The sequence below is a fragment of the Capsicum annuum genome, chromosome 6 (assembly GCF_002878395.1).
Source record: "Capsicum annuum cultivar UCD-10X-F1 chromosome 6, UCD10Xv1.1, whole genome shotgun sequence".
NCBI classification, from domain to species: Eukaryota; Viridiplantae; Streptophyta; class Magnoliopsida; order Solanales; family Solanaceae; genus Capsicum; species Capsicum annuum.
This window is the reverse complement of record NC_061116.1, coordinates 252,624-279,815: the sequence shown is the minus strand read 5'-3', so window position 1 is coordinate 279,815 and position 27,192 is coordinate 252,624. Positions and strand designations below refer to the sequence as shown.

Here is a 27,192-nt window from a genome sequence, read left to right as displayed (position 1 = left end):
CTGTTCTTGATTGACACGCCAAATTAAGAAAAATGTGCATGTACTAATAAATACACATGACTAAAGACCAAATTCATGACCCCAAAAACAAGAGTTTCGTGATTTCAAAACGCCAAAATAAGTTACGTTACCTTTTTTAAATGTAAAAAGTATTTTTAAATTTGAATATTTTTTGAATACTTTTAAGAGCATTTAAGTCATTATTCATTAACCTTAATCAAATAAGCTAATGGCTTATCATCAACTTTAACATTGTTATATGGATAATTTATAATCATAAAACAAACTTCAAACCTCAAACTATTTTTTAACATGACATTTTTTAACTACTTTTAATTAGCTAACTTATAAAAACAATAACACTAATGATTAGTCTTTCCCAAAAGAATATTGTTGAAAAGTATTTTTACCAAAAAAACCTTGAAGGGCACACCTAATTTAAACAATTATTAATTGAGAATGAGACATGTTATTTATGTACTATTAAACTACTTATACAATGTGGATAAAAAATAAGTTATTCATGTATAAATAGATATAATATTTGATTTATAAATAAAAAATTAACATAACTAACTAATATATGCATAAGTTATAAACAAATCTATGTACTATTTCCTGCACGATAGAAGGCAAAATACGTTATACATGAAAAATGTAAGTAAATAACAAAAATCCGCATAACTAATTCCTACATAAAATAATACATAAATTCGTTCATAAATCACAACCAATCCATGCATTAGTAATACCAGCATAGCTTTAACCGGCTACTAAACGACTCCTTAATAATTAAGACATATTTTGATAAATTAGTGATAGTTCAGATAAAAAACTCGCACACGTATAGTTCAACCAGTAACTAAAAAGAAAAAGGATGAGTTCAGAAATGGCAACTGCCAACCACTCTTTATTTTTTTCAGCTGTTTTACATATCTTTATTCTAGAAAGATGCCTGCAGAAAAGTAAAAAAAAATGGAAACTCCATCATCTTCTTGATTTCTCCATCTACTACTACTACTGCAATAACTTTTTTTATTCTTCTTTTTCTCCATTGAAGCAGCAGAAGCAGACATGTCGATCATGAGCTTAGACTACTGGTTTCAATGGCAAGTGGCCATCTGTGCTGTAATCTTCATTATTCCAACAGTAGTTGCATTGAGGCTCATCATTAGTAAGAGAAGAAGAAGAATGAATGAACAAAACATCATTAAGTCAACTGATCTGTGGATTCCATGTTGGAGAAATCTTCATCCTATTTGGCTTCTTTGCTTTAGAGCTTCTGCTTTTCTTGCTATGGTGTTTTTGCTTTATCAGACTGTTGCTAACTTGGGATTCTTTGTCTTCTTGTTCTATACACAGTAAGTACTTAATCTTCTTTCCTTTATCTACATATTATGTATTTGTTCTGAGTTAGTCGCGCCTTGGAGTAACTGGTGAAGTTCCTGTCATGTGACTAAGAAAACAGCTGGTGAGGCTGCATAGTATTAGTATAGACACTTGTGATCCGATCCTTCCCCGGATTCTGCACATAGCGGGATCTTTTAGGGCACTGGGCTGTCCTTTGTTAGAAATTCAGACTAGATTCTGCAATTCAAAACTGGTAAAGCTGTTGTCATGTGACCAGGAGGTCATGGGTTCTAGCAGTGGTAAAAGCCTCTGGTAGCATGGTGAGGCTGCATAGTATTACTGTAGATACTTGTGATCCGACCCTTCATAGGATTCTGCACATAGCGGGATCTTTTAGGGCATCGGGCTGTCCTTTGTTCGAAATTCAGACTAGATTCTGCAATTCGGTAGAATTTTACATACTAATTCTCAAAATTGGTAAAGTTGTTGTCATGTGATCAGGAGGTCATGGGTTGAAGCAGTGGAAACAACCTCTGGTAGATAGCATCATGAGGCTGCATAATATTAGTATAGACCCTTGTGATCCGACCCTTCACCGGATTCTGCACATAGCACGATCTTTTAGTGCACCGGGCGGGCTGCCCTTTGTTGGAATTTCAGACTAGATTCTGCAATTCAGTAGAATTTTACATATTAGTTCTCAACTGATCTGATCTGATCTGATATTCTAAATACTAGTTATTGTTTTTCAGGTGGACATTTGCTTTGGTTGGAATCTATTTTGCTGTATGGACACATATTATACTCTCTTGTATAGCTGATTTCTCTTTCCATTTTTAGTGATTCAAAGCTGAATCACAATATGTAATTGCAGCTGGGAACTATTATATCGGCCCGAGGATGCTGGTTGTATACACGAAATCCCCTTTCCCAGCCCGGGGAGAGAGATAAATTTCTTAAAAAAGCTGTTGAAGAGAATAGCTCTGAGCAACAGCTCGGATTATGGGAAAACTCGATGCTCATTATGTATCAGGTTAGTGTCCAAAACTGCGAAAATTTCATAGCTCCTGGAGTGAATTTGATCAATTCGCGTGAATTTGCTATTAGAACTTTGACTCAAGCTTAATGCTTTTCGTCCTCACAGGTTTGTGCAGGTGCTGTTATGCTAACGGATATTGTCTTCTGGTGTCTTTTGCTCCCATTTATGACGGGTGAAAATTTTAAGCTCACCCTGGTGAGTCATCTTCGCTTTGAAATGCTGCACTATACGCGTTATGTTATGTTAGTTATCTTCGTTTGGATGACCACAATGCTTTTGTTCCCTAACATATTTGTTCTCATCTTACAACATTGAGCATACTTACTAGCTAATCGCGATCTAACTAGCTAAGAATTGACACTATACTCTGAGAGTATCCTTCTGCATTCTGAATTCACAAGTCTGTGCAACATGAAAGTTACAACCTCAGATGTATCACTAACTCAACGTAAATAGATGATCCATTTACTCAACTAATTGTTCTAATCGTTAACTTTTGTTGGCATGGCAGCTAATTGGATTAATGCATTCTGTAAATGCTGTGTTTCTTCTTCTTGATTCAGTCCTCAGCAATCTAGTAAGTCCAACACTTTCTCCCATGTCTAACCTCAACAAGTTTTTCGGAGTCCTGTAAGTCTAACAGGCGACGACTGTTTTGTGTTTCAGCAATTTACTTGGTTTGGTTTCACATATTTCATACTGTGGAGCTGTTCTTACGTTGTTTTCCAGTGGAGTCTACATGTCTGCTGCTTATCTTGGTAAGTAGATATGTACCCATCACGCACGCGTTTCAGACATATATATATCGTCTATGGTTTATACAAGTGTCCTGTTGTGCAGGTGGCCGTATCCTTTCTTGGAACTCAACACTCCATGGGCGCCGTTATGGTAACTACATGCCTTCTGTGTTTCACCTTCTTTAACTCTTTTCCGATTTGAATATCCTAAAACGGAAAATTGATTTTCAGGTATTTCGGAATGGCTCTGGTTCACATCCCTTGTTACGGACTATACGGTCTGCTTATCAGAGCTAAAGACAGAATATTCTCGAGATTGTTTCCAGAGACATTTCTTAGGTCGTCTTACTGAGCTTCCTGCAGTTTTTCAGAAAGTTTCCATGTTCAAGAATATGAAGTTCTTGGTTATTAAACTTGGTTTAGATCAATGGTGTTCACGATTTAACATATATGTATAAAACGATAAACTTTTCACTTATATACACACTATTATTTTTCGATGAAGGATGTTCAACTGAGCCGCCTTCACTGATATACCACTGGTTCAGACAACTGCGCGTTATGTTTTTGCTAATGTATCTCGTCCATGTTATGGCAGTGGCGGGGAGATAGCAATGGAGAAGAAGCATAGTTGAGGCAGACGAAGCCTGAATTCGAGGTAGCTGTTGTTGTCTACGTTGTTCAGACTCTCCAGAAATATTGTCGTACCCATGTCGGATCCTTAAAAAATACACTAGTTTTCGACATTTTTGAAGAGTCCAGCAACATAGGTGGTGGTGGTTGTATGTATAAGTGGAAGTGTAATTACATGTCTTAGTAGTGCCTATTACTAAACAAACTTCAACACAAATGGTGCCTGCCTCTCTTGAGCCTCATTTTCAGGTGGGATTGTGATTTGTGAAATAAAAACAACATAAACATACACCTTACTTACTAAACTACACAGATATCTAATCTAATTACAAAAATCTCAACTAATGATGTATCTGACAGATCCAAAATCAAAAATTACAAAAATCCCAACTAATTATGTATCTGACAAATACAAAATCAGAAAAAAATATGTTGGAAGCTAATTATGTATCTTTACAAATAAAAAAATGTATTAAGAGCTAATTTTGTATCTCAATAATTATATAAAATATTGCAGAAATACAAGGTAAGGCTGCATACGATACACTCTTATGGTGGGGTTCTTTCTCGAACATCGTGTATAATGATAATTTTAATGCACCGAACTTCCTTTTATTGAGATTTTCTATAATTAAAATCCAAACTGACGAAATTCATATTGTTTGCCATGAGGATGACGATTAGGTGTGTAGTACTCTCTCCGTCCCAAATAATGTGTCATCATTTTTTTTTTAATTCGTCCCAAAATAAGTGACGTCTTTTTTTATTTGGTAACTTTTTAAAGGCACAATTATTATTTTACTCTTATTAATCCCATTTAATTAAAAAAAAGATATTGACATATTTTTTGATAAAGAATAATTTAGTAAACTTTATTAAGTATTCCTTATAATAAGGCTTGAATTGAATTATTAATACGTAAACAAGGGTCCCACTACTTTACTAAAAGCTTATTACTTCATCTTTTTGCTTTTATTATTTTAAGTTTTACTCGTCACTTTTACCTATTAAAAAATTATACTTTCTTCGTTTAAAAAAAAATAATACTTTTTTTTCTTTATAATACTTTAATTTTAATTTTTTACTTGATATATTTAAAACTATAAAATTAAAAAATATTAAAGAAACTTTAATTTAAAATCACAAAATTTAAAAATTTTATTTTTTTAAATTTTATATCAAGTCAAAGTAGATCAATTTTTTTTAGAGAGAGAGTAACTTATCACTTCATCTTTTTGCTTTTATTATTTTTATTTTTACTTGTCACTTTTGACATACTAAAAAATAATTATTTTTATTTTTATTTTATTCTTGAGATCTTTTATCTAAATTATTCTTGAAATCATTTAGGATGAGACACTTGTATGTGACGTGTCGATTTTTTTTTGTTATTATCCAAATTTAATCAAAATAAAACACAAAAAACAAACGTCATGCCTAACGTAAAGAGACCCCATCTACATACCCTCTTTCGCCATTTTCAATTGCACCTCAGATTTCTCTGTAATACTACTCCTACTATTATGGATTCACATTCACCACATACACTACTACCATATGGTTCTATTGTCTTCTCTACTGTTGGTAGAACCAATTATGGTTTCGATATTTTCTCAATCAAATCTCCTTTTATTTTCTTCAACTGTTCTGCTATGGAGGAACACCGTCTTACAGACGGTGCCTCCGTGAACTACAACGGCCGGTTCGTCGACGAAGACGAGACACTCGTCTTCGTATCTGAGAGATCAGGTGCACCTGCCGTTTACTTGCAACGTCGTTCCTCAAAACTAGACATACAAAAGCTTCCTGTTCCTGTTGATAGCTTGTTTGTAGACCGTCCATTCGTCACGAATGGACGTGTCTACTACATTTCTGCTCACGAGGTGTCACCGAAGATATTCAACAGCTCTGCAGGTCTTTATGCTGCTGATATGAACGATGGTAATGAGAGTAATGAGATCGAGATCATTCGCGTGACGCCCTACGGCTGTGTTGATTACAGTCCAGCGATTTCGCAGTCGGGAGAGCTGATAGCGGTTGCATCATACGGGGAGCGTAGTTGGGATGTTCGTGAATTCAATGAGTTGACTACTGATATTATTGTTTTTACTGAATCTGAACCAGATAAGAGGACAGTAGTGTGTAGACACGGTGGCTGGCCGAGTTGGTCTGGTGATTCGACCATCTATTTTCATCGACGAGGTGATGATGGTTGGTGGAGCATTTATAGAGTTGATTTGCCTGAGGATTTGTTCGATTTGCGTGCTGAAAATCCGGTTCGAGTTACTCCTCCTGGTGTGCATTGCTTTACTCCTGCAGCCTCACACAGGTCCAAAGAAATGATTGCTATGGCTACCAGAAGGCCAGGGAAGAGGTATCGCCACATTGAGATTTTCGATGTGGAGTCTCACAAGTTCCATCCGGTGACCGAGTTGCTTAACCCGAACATACACCATTACAATCCGTTCTTCTCTCCTGAAGGGAAGTTTCTCGGTTATCATCGATTCAGAGGCGAAGATTCGTCATCAGGAGATGCAACGATTCCTTACTTGAACCCGGTAATTTCGCCACAAAAGGAACTGAGAATGCTGAGGCTTAATGGATCATTCGCTTCCTTCTCTCCATCGGGTGATTTTATCGCGTTCAATCATGATTTCAATGCTAATTCAGGACTCGAAATCATCAAATCAGATGGTTCCAAGAAGTGGACATTGTTCAGAGGCCGCACGGCTTTCGGCAACTCCTGGTCTCCAGCTGAACCCGACGTGATTTTTACGTCAGTCGGACCTGTATTCGACTCTGTAAAAGCAACAGTTCAAATCGCGCGAGTTACATTCAATTCGTCAAATCTAACTAAGGATGATTGCAGGGAAATTCCAGTGGAAATAGAAATACTCACAAAAGAGGAGACTGGGAATAATGCCTTCCCTTCCTGCTCGCCCGATGGAAAGCATGTTGTATTCCGTTCAGGCCGTTCAGGACACAAAAATCTGTATATTGTTGACGCGGTTAAGGGAGAGCTGGAGGGTGGAGAAATCCGTCAGCTAACAGAAGGGCCATGGATTGATACAATGCCAAGCTGGTCGCCTGACGGGAAGCTGATTGCATTTTCTTCCAACAGGCACAATCCAGATAACGTAGATTGCTTCAGCATTTACGTGATTCATCCCAACGGCACAGGTCTTCGGAGGATTCATGTGGCGGGTCCAGAGGAATCCGATGAAGTGGACAAGGAGAGATTAAACCACGTATCCTTTAGTAAGGACTGCGAATGGCTTCTGTTCACAGGCAACTTGGGCGGAGTAACAGCAGAACCAGTGTCACTACCGAACCAGTACCAACCATACGGTGACTTATATTTGGTGAAGTTGGATGGGAGTGGGTTGAGACGACTGACTTGGAACGCATATGAGAATGGAACTCCGGCATGGCACCCGTCAACTATACCTAACATAGAAGAGAACGTACTTGCAGCAGCAATTAAGTTGAAGGGCCAATTCGATGATGTACTATGGATGAATTGTTGAGAAAAAGATCATTCGGAACTACTCTTTTCCGCTAGTACATACAAATAAGAACAGAGGGTTCAATTTAGCCGTGCCGTCCCCGATGTCTTTTGCTACTCTCTCATGAGTTCATATATTATGTTATTTGTATGGCTGACAACAATAAGTATTTCGGTACGTGCTCATCTATTTTTAGTACCTGTAGGATGGAATAAACAATGCAAGATTTGTACAGAATGATGAACCCTGACGCATTTATTTATAGCAATTTGATACCTTTGATCCTAAATAATTATTTTAAAAAAAAAAAAAAAGGGCAGTCCAGTGCATTAAAGCTCCCGCTATCTGTGAGGTCTGGGAAAGGGCTGGACCACAAGGGTCTACTTCACACCACCGATATGAAGTAGCAGAGGGATGACACTTAAGTTGAAGCACAGAACGAGCTAACAATTTAACGTCTCAACATGGAGAAAAGCTGATTCCAGACCAACATGGGGAATTTCAATTACCAAATGTGCAAATTTAACGTCTCAACATGGAGAAAAGCTGATTCCAGACCAACATGGGGAATTTCAATTACCAAATGTGCAACAGTCGTGCGCGAAGCAAATACAACAGATAAAAGGATTATTGCTTCAATGGATTCATGACCTTATGAACAACTTCACAAGTACACAAATGTGCTTGTTGAATCAGTTACATTTCATACAGGACTATACCATATCTATACACACTGTGTGTTACGATTAATCAAGGGAGAAAAGGATTATGAGAAGGATAATCTGCCTTCTGTTTTCTGTAGGACCTGATGTGGAAGGTATAACGAAAACATCTATTCAGATCATCTCACTAAACGAAGATGTAGTAAGTAACAAAAGGCCATCTCACAATTCGGAATCAACATACATACCTGGCGATATTTGTTCCTCCCAGTGCTGCAGTTCCCAGAATGATAAAAAGAAAGGGAAGTCCTATCAGTGCATGGTTTCTCCTCCCTCCTCTTCCTCCTCGAGGAACTCCTCTTCTTACAACACGCGAATATCCAACTGATAGCAAAACAACATACGTCTTTCTAATTAGATCACGGGTTAATCCCACATGGACACGATAAAGAGCTTCTTCTAGAGTAGCTTACCTCCATGTTCACCTTCTCGTCTTGCACCTGTAATTCAAATTCAAAGTGAGAAAATGAACCCAACTAAGAGAGATAATGCATTAAGAAATAAAGTTTGGGGTGAAATGTAGCGTTTTCCATCCTACAAGTATAGTTGTTACAGCATATTTAACTTCTCTAACTTCAACCAGGATATGTGGTCAAACATCAGAGACAATTGATGTTGTCAAATGGCACATTGGCTTTATGAAATCAATATCATGTTTCACACAGGGCATATGAAATCAGTGTTTTCTTTCTGTGAGCCATAATGTGACAATATAGGATTGAAGTACTTATATACAACAAACACCTAAAGAACACTATTGACATGACTAATCGAAGAAGAGTCTGCGTTAGGCATCAGCAAAATGCTACAATATTTCAAGGTATCATGTTGGACTGTCCACATTAGCCAAAAGAAGTCGAGAAGAGCTACTTCCCACAACTCCTTTTCCTCTTCTCCAACTCAACATTACTTCAGCTATATCACTATGTAGTATCCAGGCCACATCAATCATGGAATTCACCGAGGAGTCGAGGGCCATAATTTTGCGGCAAAGCAGTGAAAAATACATGATCCGCATCTTCCCATACACAATAATTTTTTTAAAAGGGGACAAGATGAGTGGAGAAAAGAAACAATATTGTAAGCAAAACGAGCAACGAGGTTCTTTCTTTCGTTGAAAGTCATATTAGTTTGGCATTTCAGCAATAAATATTTCAAGCAAGTAAATGAATCTTCTTAGCTTATCGCAATGTTGCAGATGTACAAAGATGTGAGACTTACCAGAAAGCAGGCAAGTGTATGCTTCTGAAATCTGCACCCACACACACATTTTAAACTTCAGAAGCAACGACCAATCAAATAAAAGATCATAGAAAAGAAATGAGCACATAAATATCTTCATAAAGAATGTAGAAGTATGCATCGTCTCCACTTAAGTTATTAAGTACTCCCAAAGACGAGGCTATTTATTTTTGCGTTGAAACTTTACGCTGATCATAAATGGGTTGTTTGTTTGGGTAAAAGGGGCAAAAAAGACGGCAGAAATTCATACAACATGAGAGTTACCAAAACGATCAATACAGATAATGGTTCTCACGGCAATAACTATTTCTTCGCTCTACTCAAATGGTCCCAAAAGACTACCTTGGTTGGGCATAACCGACTGACCAATGCAAGTTTATAATGGAGAAACTGTTGAACAAGCCACTTCACATACACGACAAAGTATGTTTGTTAGTCCCTAGTGAAATATTTGTTCTACGAAGCTGATGAAAATGAAATTACATCGAAAAGGACCAGCAGGTATCGTAAGAAGAACAGACGAAAATAAACATTTGGCAAAACATTATAATTTGATAAGGCAGTTGTTTCAAGGGAGAACGACGGACTAGGAACTTGGGGGCGGCGAATTGTTTTGCCTACAAAGTGGAAAGCTCACCATTTTAAATTTGAGTTCTGCATTAGGTTTGAGATGAACTGGAAAGCAATCAGGATGAGTCTCCCATACCTTCCTTCTATAAGCAGCTTTGACCTACATTTGTTCGACATATGATACTATCATTAGTCTACAAATGGAAGCTCACAGGCAATAATACATCTTTTCTCTTGCTTAGATTTTAACCCTCCCCACTTCCATATCCCTGTTCCCAGGTAAAAAATCCTAACCTACGGGAAGTACACAGGTAAAAACTACAAGACGCGATGCTTGAAAACAAAGTACTCAAGAACAGAGAGTAATGACATATTACATCACTCATGAGAAGACAGAGCACTTAAATATTATAAACGAGAAGGCGGAGCAAAAACGAGACTTTCTTATCATATTTTCGTCAGAATTGCAAGGAGAAAGAGCATGGAAATTCTGATTTGGTAAAGAGGAAAGGAGTTGAAGGTTGCTGGAAAGAGCTTTGGGGGTTAGTATTCGAATATCAAAGTAGCTTTTTTTTTTCTTTTCTAGTATTTTGACACGTGTTGGCCCATGTGCATTGCTTGCCGAATCATAGAGGTATTCAGTGTGTCACTTGTCAGGGGGTTACGGATGCATTTTGGACAAGGACAAGGATACGAGGAACCCCACAAAGTTTAGGTGTGTAACTGAAAAAACGGACGAGTTGGAAAGGATATCTATATAGTCTCTTAAAATGCAGTGATATATGAAACAAGCATGCCAGACACCTTTCTATGCATACATAGACAAACATGTACCTGACAAGCAGTTGGGCAAGAATTAGTAGGAAAGCCTAGCAAGAGTTTTGCCTCGTCCGTCAGCATCTTGAGTATCTAACTGTACCTGCAAACAAAGGCGGAGCCAGGATTTCAACTAAGGGGGTTCAATATTCAAAGAAAACTTAGTCAAAGAGGGTTCAACACCTACTATAACTACATAAAAAATAATTTTAATCATGTATAAATAGTATATTTTTCCATCGAAGGGGGTTCGCCCGAACACCTAAACAAGGCTGGCTCCGCCTCTGCCTGCAAAATGGTGAGGCCATGAAAACCAATCAACTTCGCGGGTTTATTTATAGGAAACCTCTAGATTACTTGAATGAGTAAAGCATCTAGTACACCCTGAACTATGACCAAATTTGCTACGATCCACTCCAACTTCACCGGGTCCCTATTACCCCCAAACTAAATTTTAGCATATTTTTGTCAATCTTTTTAGCTGACGTGGGCCCCATTTTTATGTACGAAAGGTGTCACATCAGCACAAAAGCGTAACAAAAATACCTAAAATTGAGTTCAAGGAGTAATAGGACCCCTGTGATGTTGGATTTCGTAGCAACTTTGACCACAATACGGGGTGGTACTGGATGCTAATCTCTACTTGAATTAAAGATAGTTTATCTCTTAAATTATTCTAATTGTTATGAAATTAAACTCATTCTAGCAAGAAAACCATCACCGATAACTCGGATGATCTCAGAAATACTATCATCTGTGAATTTATTACCTGAACTATCACCAACCAGTGGCGGAGCCAGCATCTTAATTGAGGGGGTTCAAAATCGAAAAATGTGAACGAAATAATTAGTCGAAGAGGGTTCAGCGTTAACTATATATACATGAAAAATAATTCTAAACTTGTATACATGGTATAATTTTCCATCGAAGGGGGTTCGGAACCAGAGGCAGGTCTAGAATTTTAAACTTGTGGGTTCCAAAGGGCTCCTTTTCTGCCACTAAGCTATCCCTTGGTTTAGTTATAGGTTCTCACCTATTAATATTTATAACTTTTGGCAATTTTTCTATGTAATTAAGCCTTACGGTAGCGGATGTGGGCTCCCTTCTATTCTACGTCCGCCACTGTTCGGAACCCTCTCGCTATGAGTTGGATCCACCACTGTCACCAACTATTTATCGAAACACAACTCAACTCTCAATATTTCACTTTTCCTACCTGAAATATCACCATTATTCAGGTAGAGAAACTCGCTCATCTGATAATTCAGGTATGAAACTAGAAAATAACGAGACAGTTTAGGTGTGTTTTTGACCATTAACTCATCCTTTTAACACATGGAGCAGTTGAATTTTGCTCTTGTCCTTTCTTAATTTTGTTGGAACAATTGACATATAGAAATTACTAGTAGCTCTTCTAATAATCAAATCACTAATCAAAATTAAGTAAATTAAAATTAGTAGGAAAAAGAAAAGGAAAATTCAATAATAATATAAAGAGATAGACATAGACATAGAAATCAAACCTGAGATTGAGCTGAACTGAATGAAGATGAGAAAGTTTTTTGTGATTTAATGCCTTTCCTAGCCTACCAATTATTTATTACACTTTATATTTAAAAAAAAAAAAAGTATAGTAATATTTTAATATAATGCATATCTCAAAATATATTATTTAACTCATAAATAAAAATTTATTTTGTTTGTAAAATATAGGTTTCTAAAATTACGTAATTATATAATGCACTATTTAAAAATGATTTTTTTTTTTAAATTGTAGTAGGATATTTTTCTATTTTCTATCAGTATGTTATTGGTGTTGGCTGATTTAAAACTTTATTTTTTAATTTATACTTTTTAAGATATTTTCCGAGAAAAGAAATAGAGAATTTGGGATGGTCACTTCGAAAAGAAAAATAAAAAGATCAAAAAAAAGTTACAAGCAATACTTCATGACATTTTTTAATGATCGAGCTCGGCTAATTTTACACTTTGCTAGCTACAAAAACTATGACAAAACTTGTTTTGAAACTTCGATCTAAACTTCATCAAAATTGATTTTCCAAAAACATATGTGGAAATCTATAGTCAAACGCTTGCATAGAAACATGTTTATATAAAAAAAAATACGATGATAAATCCACATTTTCTAACACTAACAATATTATTCCACTTTCATAAATATAACAATAAAATCTTTACAGAATATATACAACCCTCAATAAATACCACAACATGAAGCATTTTGAACATCTAATTTTTTTTTTCTTTCTTTGTATCACACAAATCCTAAGTGTCCCAAATCCTTATCCCACACATCTTTGTTGGCGCTTCACCGTGTAATCCCTCAAGTGAGGTCTGGAAAGAGTAGAATGTACGTCGACCTTACCTGATACACAGTGTGGCAAAAGGGTAAACACTTGAAATACATGATATACAAGAACATACACTATATAACACTTGTATATCACTGTATATACTGTAATACATGTGATATACACTGTATATACCTTTTTCTAACTAATGGTGGCTAAACAATTTGAGCTATAAATGACTTTGCAGGAGGCTGTGTAATGTTATCTTCCCAGAGTTGCTTTCATCAAGCTTGTTGAACTGATTGCATATCTGCTTTACATCTTTCTCACTGATCTTTCCCATCTCTTTGAGCTTGTAGATGACATATTCTGATTTCCTGTGTAGCATTGCAAAAGAAAAAGGGTTTTTAGTTGCTTCATTCAAACTATGTCTTTCTGTTGGGTGTGCAAATCCAAATCCCACGATCGGGATAGCGAACCAAAAGCTATGGAACTTGGGTGTGGGTCTTTTATCGAAATGGAATGGCTTTTCTTTTTCTCTTTTTATTTATCGTGAATGGGGGAATCATTACACATAGTATGCCCGATCGGCATATTTTTTTGTTTTACGCCCCGTAACTCTTCCTCAGCCAGGCTTGGGCAGAATAGCAGAGCAAGTATTAGTAGCATAACAAAAAAGCCTTCCTCGTCATTAATATCTTTGCTCGCGGCAACTGTGACCTCTCGGGAGAATCGATGACTGCATCTTTGATGCAGTGCTAGTACATCTGAGACTTCTTAATTGGCTAGTTGGCTGAAGCGATTGGGAAGCATGTAGGTGTAAGATCTCTTAATAGTGTAAAGGCGGGCTTGGCCCAATGTAGACAATATCACATCATATAAGAGTGTCTTTGGACCAACTGAGCCCAACAACTGGTATCAGAGTCCAGGTTCAACGGGATGAGTATGGAGTGATGGTGTGTGGACTCGGCTTGATACCCTTACGAGCCTATGGAATGATGGTCAGTGGACTCGGTTTGATACCTAAGCGTATGGAGTGATGGTGTGCGGACTCGGTTTTGTACCCTTGCGAGCTTGGAGATACATGAGAAGAAGCTAATTTGGGGGGGGCCTTCGGTTACCATAAAATACTTAGGTGATGTGGGTGGCACGCAGTGAATCTAAGTGACTCATGGATCATGGTGTTAGGCTATATGGAACTTACTTTGAGGGGGAGATTGTTAGGTGTGGGTGACACACAATAAATCTCGGTAATTGATCCGTGGATCGTGGCGACAGGCTACGTGGAACTTAGTTTGAGGGGGAGACTGTAGAGTGTGCAAACCAAAGTCCCAAATTGTTAGGTGAAGGAATTGGAAAGCTACATGTAAGGCTATAGATTTTGGATCAAATTTTGAAGATTTATCTACAAAAATCTATTTGGCAATGAAATTTGATCAAATGTCTTCTACTGTTTTCAACAACAACAAACCCAAAGTGAGGTCTGGGGAGGGTAAAATGTACGCAGTCCATAGCGCTATCTTCGAAGAAGTAGAGAAGTTGTTTTCGATAGACATCTTCAACTATTTTCAAGTTCCTAAAAACGAGGTCAAATCAGCTTTCGGATTTTTCAGAACTTCAACTCACAAAATTTCAAAATCTTCCAAGTAAAACGTATGTCCAGACACAACTTCACCATATATGGCAATTGGGAACTTATGTTATAGTGAAAGATATGTAGCCCCCATGATGTGGCCTATGCCCATGACTCAATGAAGGAGTGAAACCTAATGTCAAGTCCTCATCAAACCACAAAAACAATGTATGACTAATGATACATAACTTCCTAACCCCACACATATCATTAAAGAGTTGATGAACAACTCAAAGGGGACCAAAACTTTAGTATTGTTTTGTGAATTTTGGATTGAAAGAAATAAAGTGATATTTACCTTATGTAACCATTGTTGTTAATGTCAGCAGCAAGCAGATCATCGATGGTAATTTCGCGCTGCAACACCCAATTGGTGAGTCTCCTATGCCTCTTGTCAATCCTTGCCTCAGCCAGATACAAGAAAGCTCGCGCCACGGCAAGTGTTGAAACCAAAAGCCAAATCGAAGCGAACAGTCTTCCAGGCAGAGTCTTGAAAGCCCTGTCGCCGTATCCAACTGTAGTAACTGACATTACCGCCAAGTAAACTGAATCGACTCCATCCAAATGTTCGAAGAAATACAACACCAACGAACCCAACCCGATACACAGAAGCACAACTCCGAGTGCTAAACCCACCTTCAGTCTTATTCTCATTCTGCCTTTAGCTACATCGACTATGCAATCCATACAGGCCGAGAATCCAAATCCGAATCCGAATCCGAATCCTCCGCGCTTGTGGTCGCTACTACCTAACTGCCTCTGCCCCTGCCCCTGCCCCTGCACCTGCACCTGACTGCCGGAGAGTATCAAATTCTCCTGCAAGTCAAGCACGTGATTGACAACCCCGCTCAACAAAATGTCTATAAAACCAAAGCCAACAAGCACGAATACGCAAGCAAAGAGTTTGGTGAAGGGGGTGATTGGAGCAATATCACCATAGCCAATAGTACACATGGTGACTATGCAAAAGTAAAGAGCGTCAACTACATGATAAGTACTTTCAGTTCCAGAGAAATGATCGCGGTTGAAGTAATAGACGGTAACACCAAGAGAGAGGTAAATAACAAGCAGAAAAGAGGCCTGTCTGACGAGAGAAGTAGGCTCGAATTCGTTCTGTGATTCTTCAAAGAGATCGTTCACGGAAACCAATGCAGGAGCTGTTCTTGATCTGCGGAGTTTCTTCTTAGGAGGCAGTAAGTTGGAGGCAGCTGAAGTAGTTGAAGGCCAAGAAGATGAGCCGAAAAAGTCATCGTCAGAATCGGAGGACGAGGATGAGGAGGAAGAAGCGAAATTGATCGGAGTTGATTCAGTTACAGGATGTGTTTGAACTAGTGATTGACCATCCATTGATGATTGATAGGAGCTCAGGTTAATTGAAGGCAGAAATAATGTTAGGTATTGATTCGATTAGATTAGATTAAAATATCACTAAACTCCCCAATCAACAGGGTCAGGGACGAGTTGAACCACAAAGATCTATTATACTTACTATACACTATGCGCATGAGCAGGGTGAAGGGATGAGTTGAATCACAAAGGTCTATTATACGTAATATTACTCTCTGCACTCTCCTATGCCCTATGAGTAGGGTTAGAGACTAGTTGAATCACAAAGATCTATTATACGTAATATTACTCTCTGCACTCCCTATGCCCTATGAGTAGGGTTAGAGACTAGTTGAATCACAAAGATTTATTATACGTAATATTACTCTCTGCACTCCCCTGTGCCCTATGCGCATGAGTAAGGTAAGGGCCGAGTTGAATCACAGAGATCTATTATACGTAATATTACTCTCTGCACTCCCCTATGCCCTATGCACATGAGCAGGGTCAGGAACGAGTTGAATCACAAAGATCTATTATACGTTTTATTACTCCACACTCTCCTATGCCCTGTGAGCATGAGCAGGGTTAGGGACGAGTTGCATCACAAAGTAATATATATTACTTTGTATATGATTGAGAAATTTTATTTTTGAGCAAATCACAATCAACAAAACTTGGCCGGGTGGCACTTTATCAATAATTTGATGAAACATAATTGGTGGGACTTTCCCAAATCATACTTCTTTCTTAAAATTAAAAAAATAAATAATAAAATAAAGGGCAGGGAAATCAAATTATTACCCATAAATTGAAAATTTAACTGATCATTTTTTAATATATATTTTTAAAGTTGTTTAGAAGTTGCTTTGATTATTGTATATTTGTATTGCATAACATGGGGGACATGACGAATAACGAGGTGTCATGGGGCCTATCGTCGTGAGCACTATAACACATGCTATATATAAAAAAAAATAATTATATTAAAATATTTTATTAGCATTAAAAAAAACAGGTTATATTGTTCCAAAAATAAAATAACAAAATCTAAATAAATTTTTATGTGGAGTTTTCTTTAGCATTAAATAAAAACCTTATTAATATCATATGACCATTTGGGCGATTGAAATAGAAAATTAGTTGAGAAAAAAATGAAAATTGCAATTTTTGAAGATCATATACAAAAAATATACTTCCTCCGTCTCATTTTATGTGTCGTCTTTTGACCGGACACAGAGTTTAAGAAATAAGGGAAGACTTGATAATATTTATCAAATTATCCTTTATCAAAAAATGTGTTATTATCTTCTTCTTTTTTAAATTGAATGAGATCAATAAAGGTAAAAGTAAAATTGTGTTTACACTTAATGAATGTATCAATCTTAATAATTTACATCTCTCTCGATCATTAAGTTTGTTCATTTTTTTTTGTCTGAATTCGTTTGATAATTCGAAACTTAATTATTAAGTATATTTTCTTTAATTACTTAATAGTCTGAATAGATTTGAACGACCAAGATCTATAATTATAATAAAAAATTACTATTATTAAGATGTTTATTTACATTACTTACATAGTTGTTATCACATGCATAACATAATCTATCACCACCAATTCCCACAATCACCATATCGAGATCTTATTTTAAAAAAATTGTTTCTTATTAAAAGTTTTTTTCGAAAAAGTATTATCGAAGAAAGATAATTTGCGTTTGATTAATTAATTTTTAAAATATTTTTTATCGATGTTAGAGCAGCAACTTGCCTGACCAAGATTCGAAAAGTGATTTTTTGACCAAAAATGACTTTTTAAAATTTTCGAAAAATAACTTTGACTATTATACAAAACCACCTTCTTTTTTTTTTTTCAAAAAGTTTGACTAAACTCCTCCAACTTTTTTTTTTTATTTTTTTTTAATTTTTAGAAGAAGCAAAAACTCTAAACTTGGAGAAGACGTAGGACTTATGGAGAAGTAGTTGGCATGGGGTTTGTTATAACTCCAAAAAGATTTGATTCAATTTATATGACTTTTTTTGTTTTTAATCTATTTAAAAAAATAAACTTTTTCTATTTTAACAACGTTTTAATTTCAATTTTCCGATATATTTAAGATCACAAGATTAGTGCATTTTGGTACATTTGACATGTTTTTAATTCAATACCATAAGGATTCGAGGTTTTCTTAATTTTCTTAAATTTCGTGTCAAATCAAAACAAGTAGTATAATTTTATCCACGGGATCTTTTGTTAAATGACCTTTTTAAGTCTTCTTTTTAATTAAATAGACTACAAGTTTTTTTTGTTTTTTTTTTTTAGAAATGACCAATTTTTGAGACAGATCTATTATCTGTTCGATCGATATATAAACAGATTGATTATCGATCCGACAAATTGATTGTCGATCCGACCTACATATGGACAGATTGATTATCAATACGACAAATTGATTATCGATTCGACCTATATATAGACAAATCAATTAACAATCCGATAAATGCGAAAATAGAGGTAAGCCATTTTGCTAATTGAAAACTTGAAGAAGCTTATTAATCAGAGGCGGAGCTAGGATTTCAACGAAAGGGGTTCCATATTCAAAGAAAACTTAGGATTTCAACTAAGGGATTTCCATATTCAAAGAAAATTTAGTCGAAGGGGTTCAACACCTACTATAACCACATAAAAAATAATTTTAATTATGTATAAATAGTATATTTTTTCGTCGAAGGGGGTTCGACCGAACCCTCGAATAGAAGGCTGACTCCGCCCTTTTTATTAATAGCAAAACTCTCTCTTTATCCACATCCAGTGTTTATACCAAACTAATACTATAATTTACTATGATTAAGTGATCATTTAATGAAGTGAAATATATGTTACTTAATTATGATTAAATAAAATGAATTCTGAATCCAAACACATGACATGCATTTATTGTCTTGAAGTAACCGCTTAATGTGAACATAAATTCTTTTAAGTGTGACACTTTTTAGTTGGCAGACAGTATACATAAGGCAATTTCCTGGCAACAATAGCTATAGAAAGTGGCAATAATAATACATTTCTTTGTCAAATGTCAAACTTTATAACTTGCTGAGTAAGTTGTGTGTATGTATTAGTATTATTAACTTCATCGACATAAGTTGTGGTGCAGTGGATGAGGTTGTTTCATCCTTAACCAGAGGTCGAGGATTCGACTCTGGGTATGGAAAAAAACTCTGGTGGGAGCACTGCCACCTTAATGGGCCCTGCAACGCGCGATCCAGATTAGTCGGGGCTCCAATGCGAACACCGAACACCGAATGAAAAAAAAAAAGTATTATTAACTTCATTTCCACTCCAAGCAAAAAGCTTAGCTAAGCACCTACGTATGCATGTTATTCAATATAATACTTGATAAAAGTACACCTTGTGATACAAGAAACTTAGACCATTACTTTGTTATATTTTGAATTCCAAGTTATATAAACAATAGTACAGAATATATGATTGCATCATTTTTTTTTTGGTAGTATAGTATATAAGGTCAATAAAAAGAAAGTGGAGTACACTAGACGGCAGTAGTTGGGCAGCAGCCGTATAGAAAGAGAGTTTTAGACTATAGAGATATCTTCCAAATACAAAGAGTCTTCATTTTCTTGGTGTAAGTTCACTTTACAACCTTAAAGTGTAAGCCAGACCCCATTACAAGACAACCTAGTTTGACAATTACATCAAACTCAACAACTGTCTGTCAGACAGTAACTGTCTGAAGAAGAACAAGAAAAACTCAGATCAGGTATACTCTCCAATGGTTTGTGTTAAACATCTCCTTTCTCTTCTATGCCTTCTTTACTACCTTCTTCCTATATGTTTTCTTTTTTTTTTTTTGCTTTCCCCGACACCGCGTATAGTGTATAGAAGGCTAGGGTGGGGATGCCTTTGGTACGTTAGTGTAGGGTATTACTTTTCTTATTTCTGTTGTGTCATCTTGTTTTATGCTTTTATTGTGTATTCGCTACCATTCTTTGTCTTGAGCTGGGGTCTATCAAAAATAGCTTTGCTTTTTCTCCGGAGGTAGTGATATGGACTGCGTACATCTTACCCCACACCCCACATACACTGGGTTTTTGTTGTTGTTGTTCCCTTTCTCTCCACTCACAATCCACTACCCACCACCTTGTCTCAATCTTTCAACATGTCTCTATTACTACTACGTGTGTTCATATGATTAGTTGTTATTCCCTTCTTACTAAAATTTTTTTCTTCATTTCTCTCTCACCCTCTCAGTAACTGTTGTTATTCCCTTCTTTTATGTTGTTCGGCAGTGGCGGACTCAAGATTTAGGGGTCGTGGGTGTTCGTGAGGTTCGAATACTAGTATTGACGCTCAGAGGTTTAAGGTCCGCCTGAAAACTAAAGCAATCAGCAATCTTCTTGATTTACTGGGTGCCTTTTTGAAGCTTGTATCAATTTTTGTACTTTTTTTTACATAATTATACCTAATTTACGTCGGATTTAATGAGTGCCGGAATGCCAAAAAAATGTATATAGGTCCGCCCCTGTTGCTCGGACTCTTCAAAAATGTCGATGGGCGTGTGTCGGATACTCCAAAAATAGTGTATTTTCAAAGGATTCAATATGGGTGCGGCAACATTTTTGGAGAGTCTGAAGTAACTTTGCCCTTCTTACTAGAGTATATATTTTTTCATTTCTCCCACCCTCACTAGCCCTCAACACCCAAGGTGGGGGTTTGGGTGAGCTTCCTCTATGTTGGTTTTGATCCACTCTATTCGTTTCAAATTGATTGACCTGTTTTGATTTGACACGAACTTTAAGAAAATAAGGAACACTTTGGATCTAGTGGTGTTAAAATTAAAGATAATGTCCTTTAATCTTGTCATCTTAAATGTGTCATGTGGAAAGTTCGAATTAAAGAGTTGCTAAAAGGGAAAGAGTACTCTTTTCGAAACGGACTAAAAAGGAAAGATGGTTGAACAAATGAAAGCATTGAAATGGAAGGGAGTATTATTTTTTCTGATTGATACATTTGTATGTCACATGCTATTTTGCTCGGACTCTTCAAAAATATCAAGGAGCGCGTGTTGGACTCTCCAAAAGTAGTGTATTTTTGGAGAATCCGACATGAATGCAGCATCGAAAGTGAAGAGTCCGTGCAACTTACGTCACATGCACCAACAGAAATATGATGGCTTCCTTCACTTTTACCATTATGCCTATCCTTGTCAAAATCATTATAATGCTTTCTTCCCTTGTGTGTTTTCTATTATGCTTTTAGTAAAATGCTACTTGTCTCTGATCAGGCCTGATTACTAACCGGTCATCAGAGGTCTAAATTTGTGTTGTGACAAACATTGGGACAGCTATGGCTGAAGGGAATGGAAATACAGGACTCAATGAAGCTTCCTCATCATCATCAGGAGGGCAAAATAATACAGGCCAGAAGGAATCAGACAAGACCAAACAAAAGGAGACGGTTCCCTTTTACAAGCTCTTCTCATTTGCTGATTCTAATGATGTAGTTTTGATGATCGTTGGAACTATTGGAGCTATCGGTAATGGATTGTCCCTTCCCCTTATGACAATTCTTTTTGGAGAACTGACCGATTCCTTTGGACAAAACCAAAATAACAAAGATGTGCTTCGCGTAGTCTCCAAGGTAATAGACTTTACCTTTCAACTGAATAGTAAAATGAGATGTTCTAATTATTGTCTAATCTCATGTAGGTATCGCTAAAATTTGTGTACTTAGCTTTGGGATGTGGTGTAGCTGCATTTCTTCGTAAGTTCTCATTCTGATGAGCGTTCTGCCTTTACTAAGCATAGCCAATTTTGAATTATTATTGAAGTTTAAATTAATATGAGTGTTGTTCAGAGGTTGCGTGTTGGATGATCTCCGGTGAAAGACAGGCTTCTCGAATAAGGAGTCTCTATTTGAAAACTATTTTGCAACAAGATATCGCTTTCTATGATAAGGAAACAAATACGGGAGAGGTGGTTGGGCGGATGTCTGGTGACACTGTTCTTATACAAGACGCAATGGGCGAGAAGGTACTCATGCTGTAAAGCAACTCTACTAAGTCCTTCCTAGTGAAACCACTGCATAATTTGCTTTCTGCATAAAAAATCCTTTATGAGGATATAATTGCTCTTTCGATACTTGATGTTACTTCCTTAACTGCGGCAGGTAGGGAAATTTGTACAGCTGATATCAACATTCATTGGGGGCTTTGTCATTTCATTTACCAAGGGATGGCTTCTCACGCTTGTCATGTTATCCGTCATTCCTCTACTTGTCATATCTGGTGGGGCGATGTCCCTTGTCCTAGCTAAGATGTCGTCCAGAGGACAAGATGCTTATGCCAAGGCTGCAACGGTGGTTGAACAGACAATTGGCTCCATTAGAACGGTATGTCATAAGTTTAAATTGTTGAGATGCCATGATGTGATGAAATTTGTAGGGGAGTAAAGCAATCTACGTTTCACTTTCTTCTCTGAAAATCACCATCGGTAGAAGTATGATATGTATCTTGTTTCCTCCTCAGGTTGCATCATTTACAGGAGAGAAGCAAGCTGTGGCCGACTATAACAAGTCCCTAATTAAAGCTTACCATTCAGGTGCAAATGAAGGGCTGGCAACAGGATTAGGTCTTGGTTCACTTTTTTCTATTATATACTGCAGCTACGCGTTGGCTATCTGGTATGGTGCGAAGCTCATCTTGGACAAAGGATATACTGGTGGTAAAGTTCTCAATGTAATTATTGCCGTGTTAACGGCTTCCATGTGAGTATTTTTTGAACTACTAAATTCCTTAAATTGACGATGACTTTGTTTTATGTGATTTTCTAAGCTTTAACTCATGCGTTATGGTTAAATATTTCTATGTCAGGTCCCTGGGGCAGGCATCTCCGTGTATGTCTGCATTCGCTGCAGGTCAAGCTGCAGCATTCAAGATGTTTGAAACCATAAAGAGAAAACCGGAGATAGATGCTTATGATACCAAAGGAAAAATATTGGACGACATCCGTGGAGATATTGAATTGAATGATGTGTATTTCAGTTACCCAGCCAGACCTGATGAACAAATATTTGGTGGATTTTCACTATTTGTACCAAGTGGCACAACGGCAGCGTTGGTTGGGCAAAGTGGAAGTGGGAAGTCAACAGTCGTAAGTCTGATAGAAAGATTTTATGATCCTCAATCTGGTCAAGTTCTGATAGATGGAATTAATCTCAAGGACTTCCAGCTTAAGTGGATCAGGGGAAAGATTGGTCTCGTTAGCCAAGAACCTGTGCTTTTCACAGCAAGCATTAAGGAAAATATTTTGTACGGCAAGCACGACGCTACTGCTGAAGAGATCAAAGTTGCAACTGAGTTAGCAAATGCGGCAAAGTTCATCGATAAACTCCCACAGGTTTTCTTTTGAACTTTCTCCGGTCATCTTTCAGATATCTGTGTTGCTTCTTTCAGCTTTTTTCTGTAATCAACTTAGTTGGCTCCTGATCGTCTTAAAATGACCGTGTTTCATTTACCATTTACATGAAAATAACTTCTTTGTTTAGGGTCTAGACACCATGGTTGGAGAACATGGGACTCAACTTTCTGGTGGGCAAAAGCAAAGAATTGCCATCGCAAGAGCAATTTTAAAAGATCCACGGATATTACTGTTAGATGAAGCAACAAGTGCATTAGATGCAGAATCTGAGAGAGTGGTACAAGAAGCATTGGATAGAATTATGATCAACAGAACAACCATCGTAGTTGCACATCGATTGAGCACAGTAAGGAATGCTGATATGATTGCAGTCATTCATCGGGGAAAAGTTGTTGAAAAAGGTACTGAACCATATAAGACTATTTAACTCAAAATAAAATAATATGGACTTAGTAAGATATGCTGTTCTCTGACCTCCGGATAATCATCAATATTGACTTTACTATTATTCAACAACATACACTAATGAGTCTGTTGTAGTTGTCTGGTTATCATATTAAATGACAAATTCATGCTGTCTGGGTTTCAGACACATCCAAACAAGAACCAAGAACTTTGTCATTAGTATTAAGCTATTATTTGTGTGTTTTGTTTCAATCGCTGCAGATTCTTATGAACCTAAGCCTTGTTTCCTTAATCTGTAAGGCTTTCCTAGCAGAGCTTTAAAGGCCACTTCAACTGAGAATTCCTTTTCCGTCGTAATAATTTCTTAAAAGAAAGACACGAACATTCCCTTTAATGCCGTTGTTGTGGATTGTTCAGGCACACATAGCGAACTACTCAAGGATCCTGAGGGAGCGTACTCTCAGCTTATATGCTTACAAGAAGTGAACAAAGAAACAGAAAAATCAGGCTTAGATGAGAGGGACAGCTTAAATAAGTCTATGGGATCTGGTAGACAGTCAAGTCAAAGAATATCACTATTACGATCTCTCAGTCGGAGTTCATCTGGCGTAGGAAATAGCAGCCGTCGTTCACTATCCATATCATTTGGTGTACCTTCTGGACTTAGTGTACCTGAAACAGCTAATGCAGACACAGAAAAGGGTATCCAGGAAGTATCTGCAAAGCCAATAAAGGTCCCCATCCGTCGCCTAGCCTATCTTAACAAACCCGAGTTACCCGTGCTCATCATTGGAACAGTGGCTGCAATTATTAATGGTTCTATACTTCCAATTTTCGGCATCTTATTCTCTAGCGTGATCAAAACATTTTATGAGCCACCACATGAACTAAGGAAGGACTCAAAATTTTGGGCTCTCATGTTTCTTCTTATTGGAGGTGTTACTTTAATTGCATTTCCTGCAAGGACATACCTTTTCAGTATAGCTGGTTGTAAGTTGATAAGAAGAATTAGATCAATGTGCTTCGAGAAGGTGGTCCACATGGAGGTAGGATGGTTTGATGAATCTGATAACTCCACTGGAATGATTGGCGCTAGGCTTTCTGCCGATGCAGCCAAAGTGCGTGCTTTAGTAGGAGATGCACTTGCTCAATTGGTCCAAGATGGTGCAACAGCAATTGTAGGTTTAGCTATTGCTTTTGAAGCGAGTTGGCAGTTGGCGCTTATCATCCTTGCTATGATACCTTTAATTGGAATGAATGGATATATCCAAATCAAGTTCATGACAGGGTTCAGTGCAGATGCAAAGGTTTGTTCGAATCTTTATCATATAGCTTATATAATAGTGAATGAAGTTGATGTACTGATTAATTGTACTTTTCACAGATGATGTACGAGGAAGCAAGTCAAGTTGCGAATGATGCTGTTGGAGGTATAAGAACTGTTGCGTCATTTGGTGCAGAAGAGAAGGTGATGGAAATATACAGAAGAAAGTGTGAAGGCCCATTGAAGGCGGGAATAAAGCAAGGTTTGATTAGCGGGATAGGGTTTGGTGTATCATTTGCTATGCTGTTTTTGGTATATGCAACCAGTTTTTATGCGGGAGCTCGACTTGTTCAGGATGGCAAAATCACTTTCTCAGATGTCTTCCGTGTATGAACAATGCCTTCTGTTACATTTTCCTTTTTCAGGATTCTAGTTAATGTCTGTAATGAGGCTAATTTGGAGCATTTGTAACCTGGCAGGTTTTCTTTGCGCTGACGATGGCAGCTATAGGAATTTCCCAGTCAAGCTCATTGGCTCCAGATTCAAGCAAGGCCAAGAGTGCCGTTGCTTCCATATTTGCTATTCTAGACAGGGAATCAAAGATAGATCCAAGTGATGATTCTGGTATGACACTGGACACAGTGAAGGGAGATATTGAGCTGCAGCACGTAAGCTTCAAGTATCCAACGAGGCCAGATGTTCAAATTTTAAGAGATCTTTGCTTGACCATTCGCAGTGGAAAGGTGAGTTACTCCTGTTTGATTCCATCTCGATATCATTAAGGCATGTAAAGTTTGCCTTACTGGTTAATTGAGTTGATATTTCAGACGGTTGCTTTGGTTGGGGAGAGCGGATGTGGAAAGTCTACCGTAATATCTTTGCTGCAACGGTTTTATGATCCTGAGGCAGGCCAGATTTTGCTGGACGGAATAGAGATTCAGAAGTTGCAGGTAAAATGGCTAAGGCAGCAAATGGGGCTTGTAAGCCAAGAACCAGTATTGTTCAATGACACAATCCGAGCCAATATTGCTTATGGAAAGGAAGGAAATGGAACCGAAGCAGAAATTTTAGCAGCAGCAGAACTAGCAAACGCCCACAAGTTCATCAGCGGTTTGCAACAGGTTGGTTTGAGTATTCACCATTCTTGTTTATTATCGTCAGTCTTTTAAGTTCGAAAATGCATGTATGTAGGGCTATGAAACGACAGTAGGAGAACGAGGAACTCAGCTGTCAGGTGGTCAAAAGCAACGAATCGCTATAGCAAGAGCCATACTAAAAAATCCAAAAATCCTACTATTAGATGAGGCGACGAGCGCATTGGATGCAGAATCAGAGAGAATAGTTCAAGATGCACTTGATCGAGTGGTGGTAAATCGCACAACCGTGGTTGTAGCACATAGATTATCCACCATCAAAGGAGCAGATGTAATTGCTGTCGTCAAAAATGGAGTTATCGTCGAGAAAGGGAAACACGATACGCTTATCAATATCAAAGATGGCTTTTATTCCTCATTAGTAGCCCTCCACATGACTGCTTCCTAGTTCTACTAATGCTTGTAACTAGTTTTAATCAATTCAAATGTTACATATTTCTTTAAATTGATAAACATGTGTTTATTTAATTATAATCATACACATATCAAAACAATACAATTAAACTAACATTTACACACAAAAATTCCTCAAAGCTGATCAACATCCATCTACGACCTGTAAACTACCACGAAACAATACACTAATAGAGATATTAAAATAATGTAGTTAAACCTAATCTTTACCTAAAAAAATTCTTCAAAGCTGACCGACATTAATCGACTACCTGCAAATTAAAATAAAACAATACACTAATAAAGATATCAAAACAATGCAATTAAAATTAACATTTATATAAAAAATTTCTCAAAGTCAACCAACATTCATCTACAATCTATAAACTATAATAAAACAATATGATAATTTGCTTTCATAAAAATTCTCACATTATGCAACTTTTCGCTCACCATCACCATCTAGGTAAACCAATGAAGCCATATTTTAAAACAAAAAGTCATCCGACAAAATAGAGAACTAAAAAGAAGGAGAAAGAATGCAGTAAAAATATTTAATATGAGGTATTTTAGGTGTGTATTTAATTGAACTAAGGAACGGATTTTTATAATATACAATTCTAAGCTAATTGAAATCCTAAAACTTAGGAAAA

The 27,192-nt window shown here is 37.1% G+C and overlaps 5 protein-coding genes across 11 annotated transcripts; 3 read left to right on the top strand and 2 right to left on the bottom strand.

Moving 5' to 3' along the window:
- Positions 1 to 683: 683 nt before the first annotated feature.
- LOC107855137 lies at positions 684 to 4,064 on the top strand. Of its 2 annotated transcripts, XR_007056313.1 has the most exons (10): positions 892 to 1,361; positions 2,103 to 2,136; positions 2,225 to 2,383; positions 2,495 to 2,584; positions 2,901 to 2,966; positions 3,056 to 3,147; positions 3,230 to 3,277; positions 3,358 to 3,465; positions 3,725 to 3,824; positions 3,864 to 4,064. XR_007056313.1 is itself a non-coding variant. In XM_016700137.2 (9 exons), exons 1-9 carry the CDS (start codon positions 1,075 to 1,077, stop codon positions 3,759 to 3,761), a joined length of 921 nt encoding a protein of 306 aa, XP_016555623.1. In that variant the 5' UTR covers positions 684 to 1,074; the 3' UTR covers positions 3,762 to 4,064. The 2 variants fall into 2 exon arrangements, 1 of the variants encoding a protein (XP_016555623.1); XM_016700137.2 differs by having other exon boundaries at positions 684 to 1,361; positions 3,725 to 4,064.
- Positions 4,065 to 5,192: 1,128 nt separating this feature from the next.
- Positions 5,193 to 7,554, top strand: LOC107855108. The gene has a single exon (XM_016700089.2). It carries the CDS (start codon positions 5,193 to 5,195, stop codon positions 7,284 to 7,286), a length of 2,094 nt encoding a protein of 697 aa, XP_016555575.1. The 3' UTR covers positions 7,287 to 7,554.
- A 14-nt stretch (positions 7,555 to 7,568) lies between these two features.
- LOC107855109 (chaperone protein dnaJ 72) lies at positions 7,569 to 12,428 on the bottom strand. Of its 2 annotated transcripts, XM_016700090.2 has the most exons (7): positions 12,139 to 12,428; positions 10,634 to 10,718; positions 9,867 to 9,959; positions 9,209 to 9,239; positions 8,401 to 8,427; positions 8,176 to 8,311; positions 7,569 to 8,070 (listed from the first exon to the last, which is right to left on the bottom strand). In XM_016700090.2, the coding sequence occupies exons 2-7, from the start codon at positions 10,697 to 10,699 to the stop codon at positions 8,016 to 8,018; spliced, it is 408 nt and encodes a 135-aa protein (XP_016555576.1). In that variant the 5' UTR covers positions 10,700 to 10,718; positions 12,139 to 12,428; the 3' UTR covers positions 7,569 to 8,015. The 2 variants fall into 2 exon arrangements, with proteins under 2 accessions (XP_016555576.1, XP_016555577.1); XM_016700091.2 differs by lacking the exon at positions 9,867 to 9,959 and having other exon boundaries at positions 7,874 to 8,070; positions 12,139 to 12,292.
- A 329-nt stretch (positions 12,429 to 12,757) lies between these two features.
- Positions 12,758 to 16,047, bottom strand: LOC107855134 (two-pore potassium channel 5). Its single transcript, XM_016700133.2, has 3 exons — positions 14,859 to 16,047; positions 13,123 to 13,304; positions 12,758 to 13,001 (listed from the first exon to the last, which is right to left on the bottom strand). Exons 1-2 carry the CDS (start codon positions 15,905 to 15,907, stop codon positions 13,157 to 13,159), a joined length of 1,197 nt encoding a protein of 398 aa, XP_016555619.2. The 5' UTR covers positions 15,908 to 16,047; the 3' UTR covers positions 12,758 to 13,001; positions 13,123 to 13,156.
- A 3,318-nt stretch (positions 16,048 to 19,365) lies between these two features.
- Positions 19,366 to 26,591, top strand: LOC107855112 (ABC transporter B family member 21). Of its 5 annotated transcripts, none has more exons than XM_016700100.2 (14): positions 19,366 to 19,665; positions 20,195 to 20,268; positions 21,250 to 21,545; positions 21,614 to 21,668; positions 21,762 to 21,937; positions 22,074 to 22,295; positions 22,432 to 22,670; positions 22,777 to 23,302; positions 23,451 to 23,724; positions 24,146 to 25,035; positions 25,113 to 25,379; positions 25,472 to 25,735; positions 25,820 to 26,113; positions 26,184 to 26,591. In XM_016700100.2, the coding sequence occupies exons 3-14, from the start codon at positions 21,252 to 21,254 to the stop codon at positions 26,532 to 26,534; spliced, it is 3,852 nt and encodes a 1,283-aa protein (XP_016555586.2). In that variant the 5' UTR covers positions 19,366 to 19,665; positions 20,195 to 20,268; positions 21,250 to 21,251; the 3' UTR covers positions 26,535 to 26,591. The 5 variants fall into 5 exon arrangements, with proteins under 5 accessions (XP_016555586.2, XP_016555584.2, XP_016555585.2 ...); XM_016700098.2 differs by having other exon boundaries at positions 21,190 to 21,545; XM_016700099.2 differs by having other exon boundaries at positions 20,195 to 20,314; positions 21,190 to 21,545.
- Positions 26,592 to 27,192: the final 601 nt, after the last annotated feature.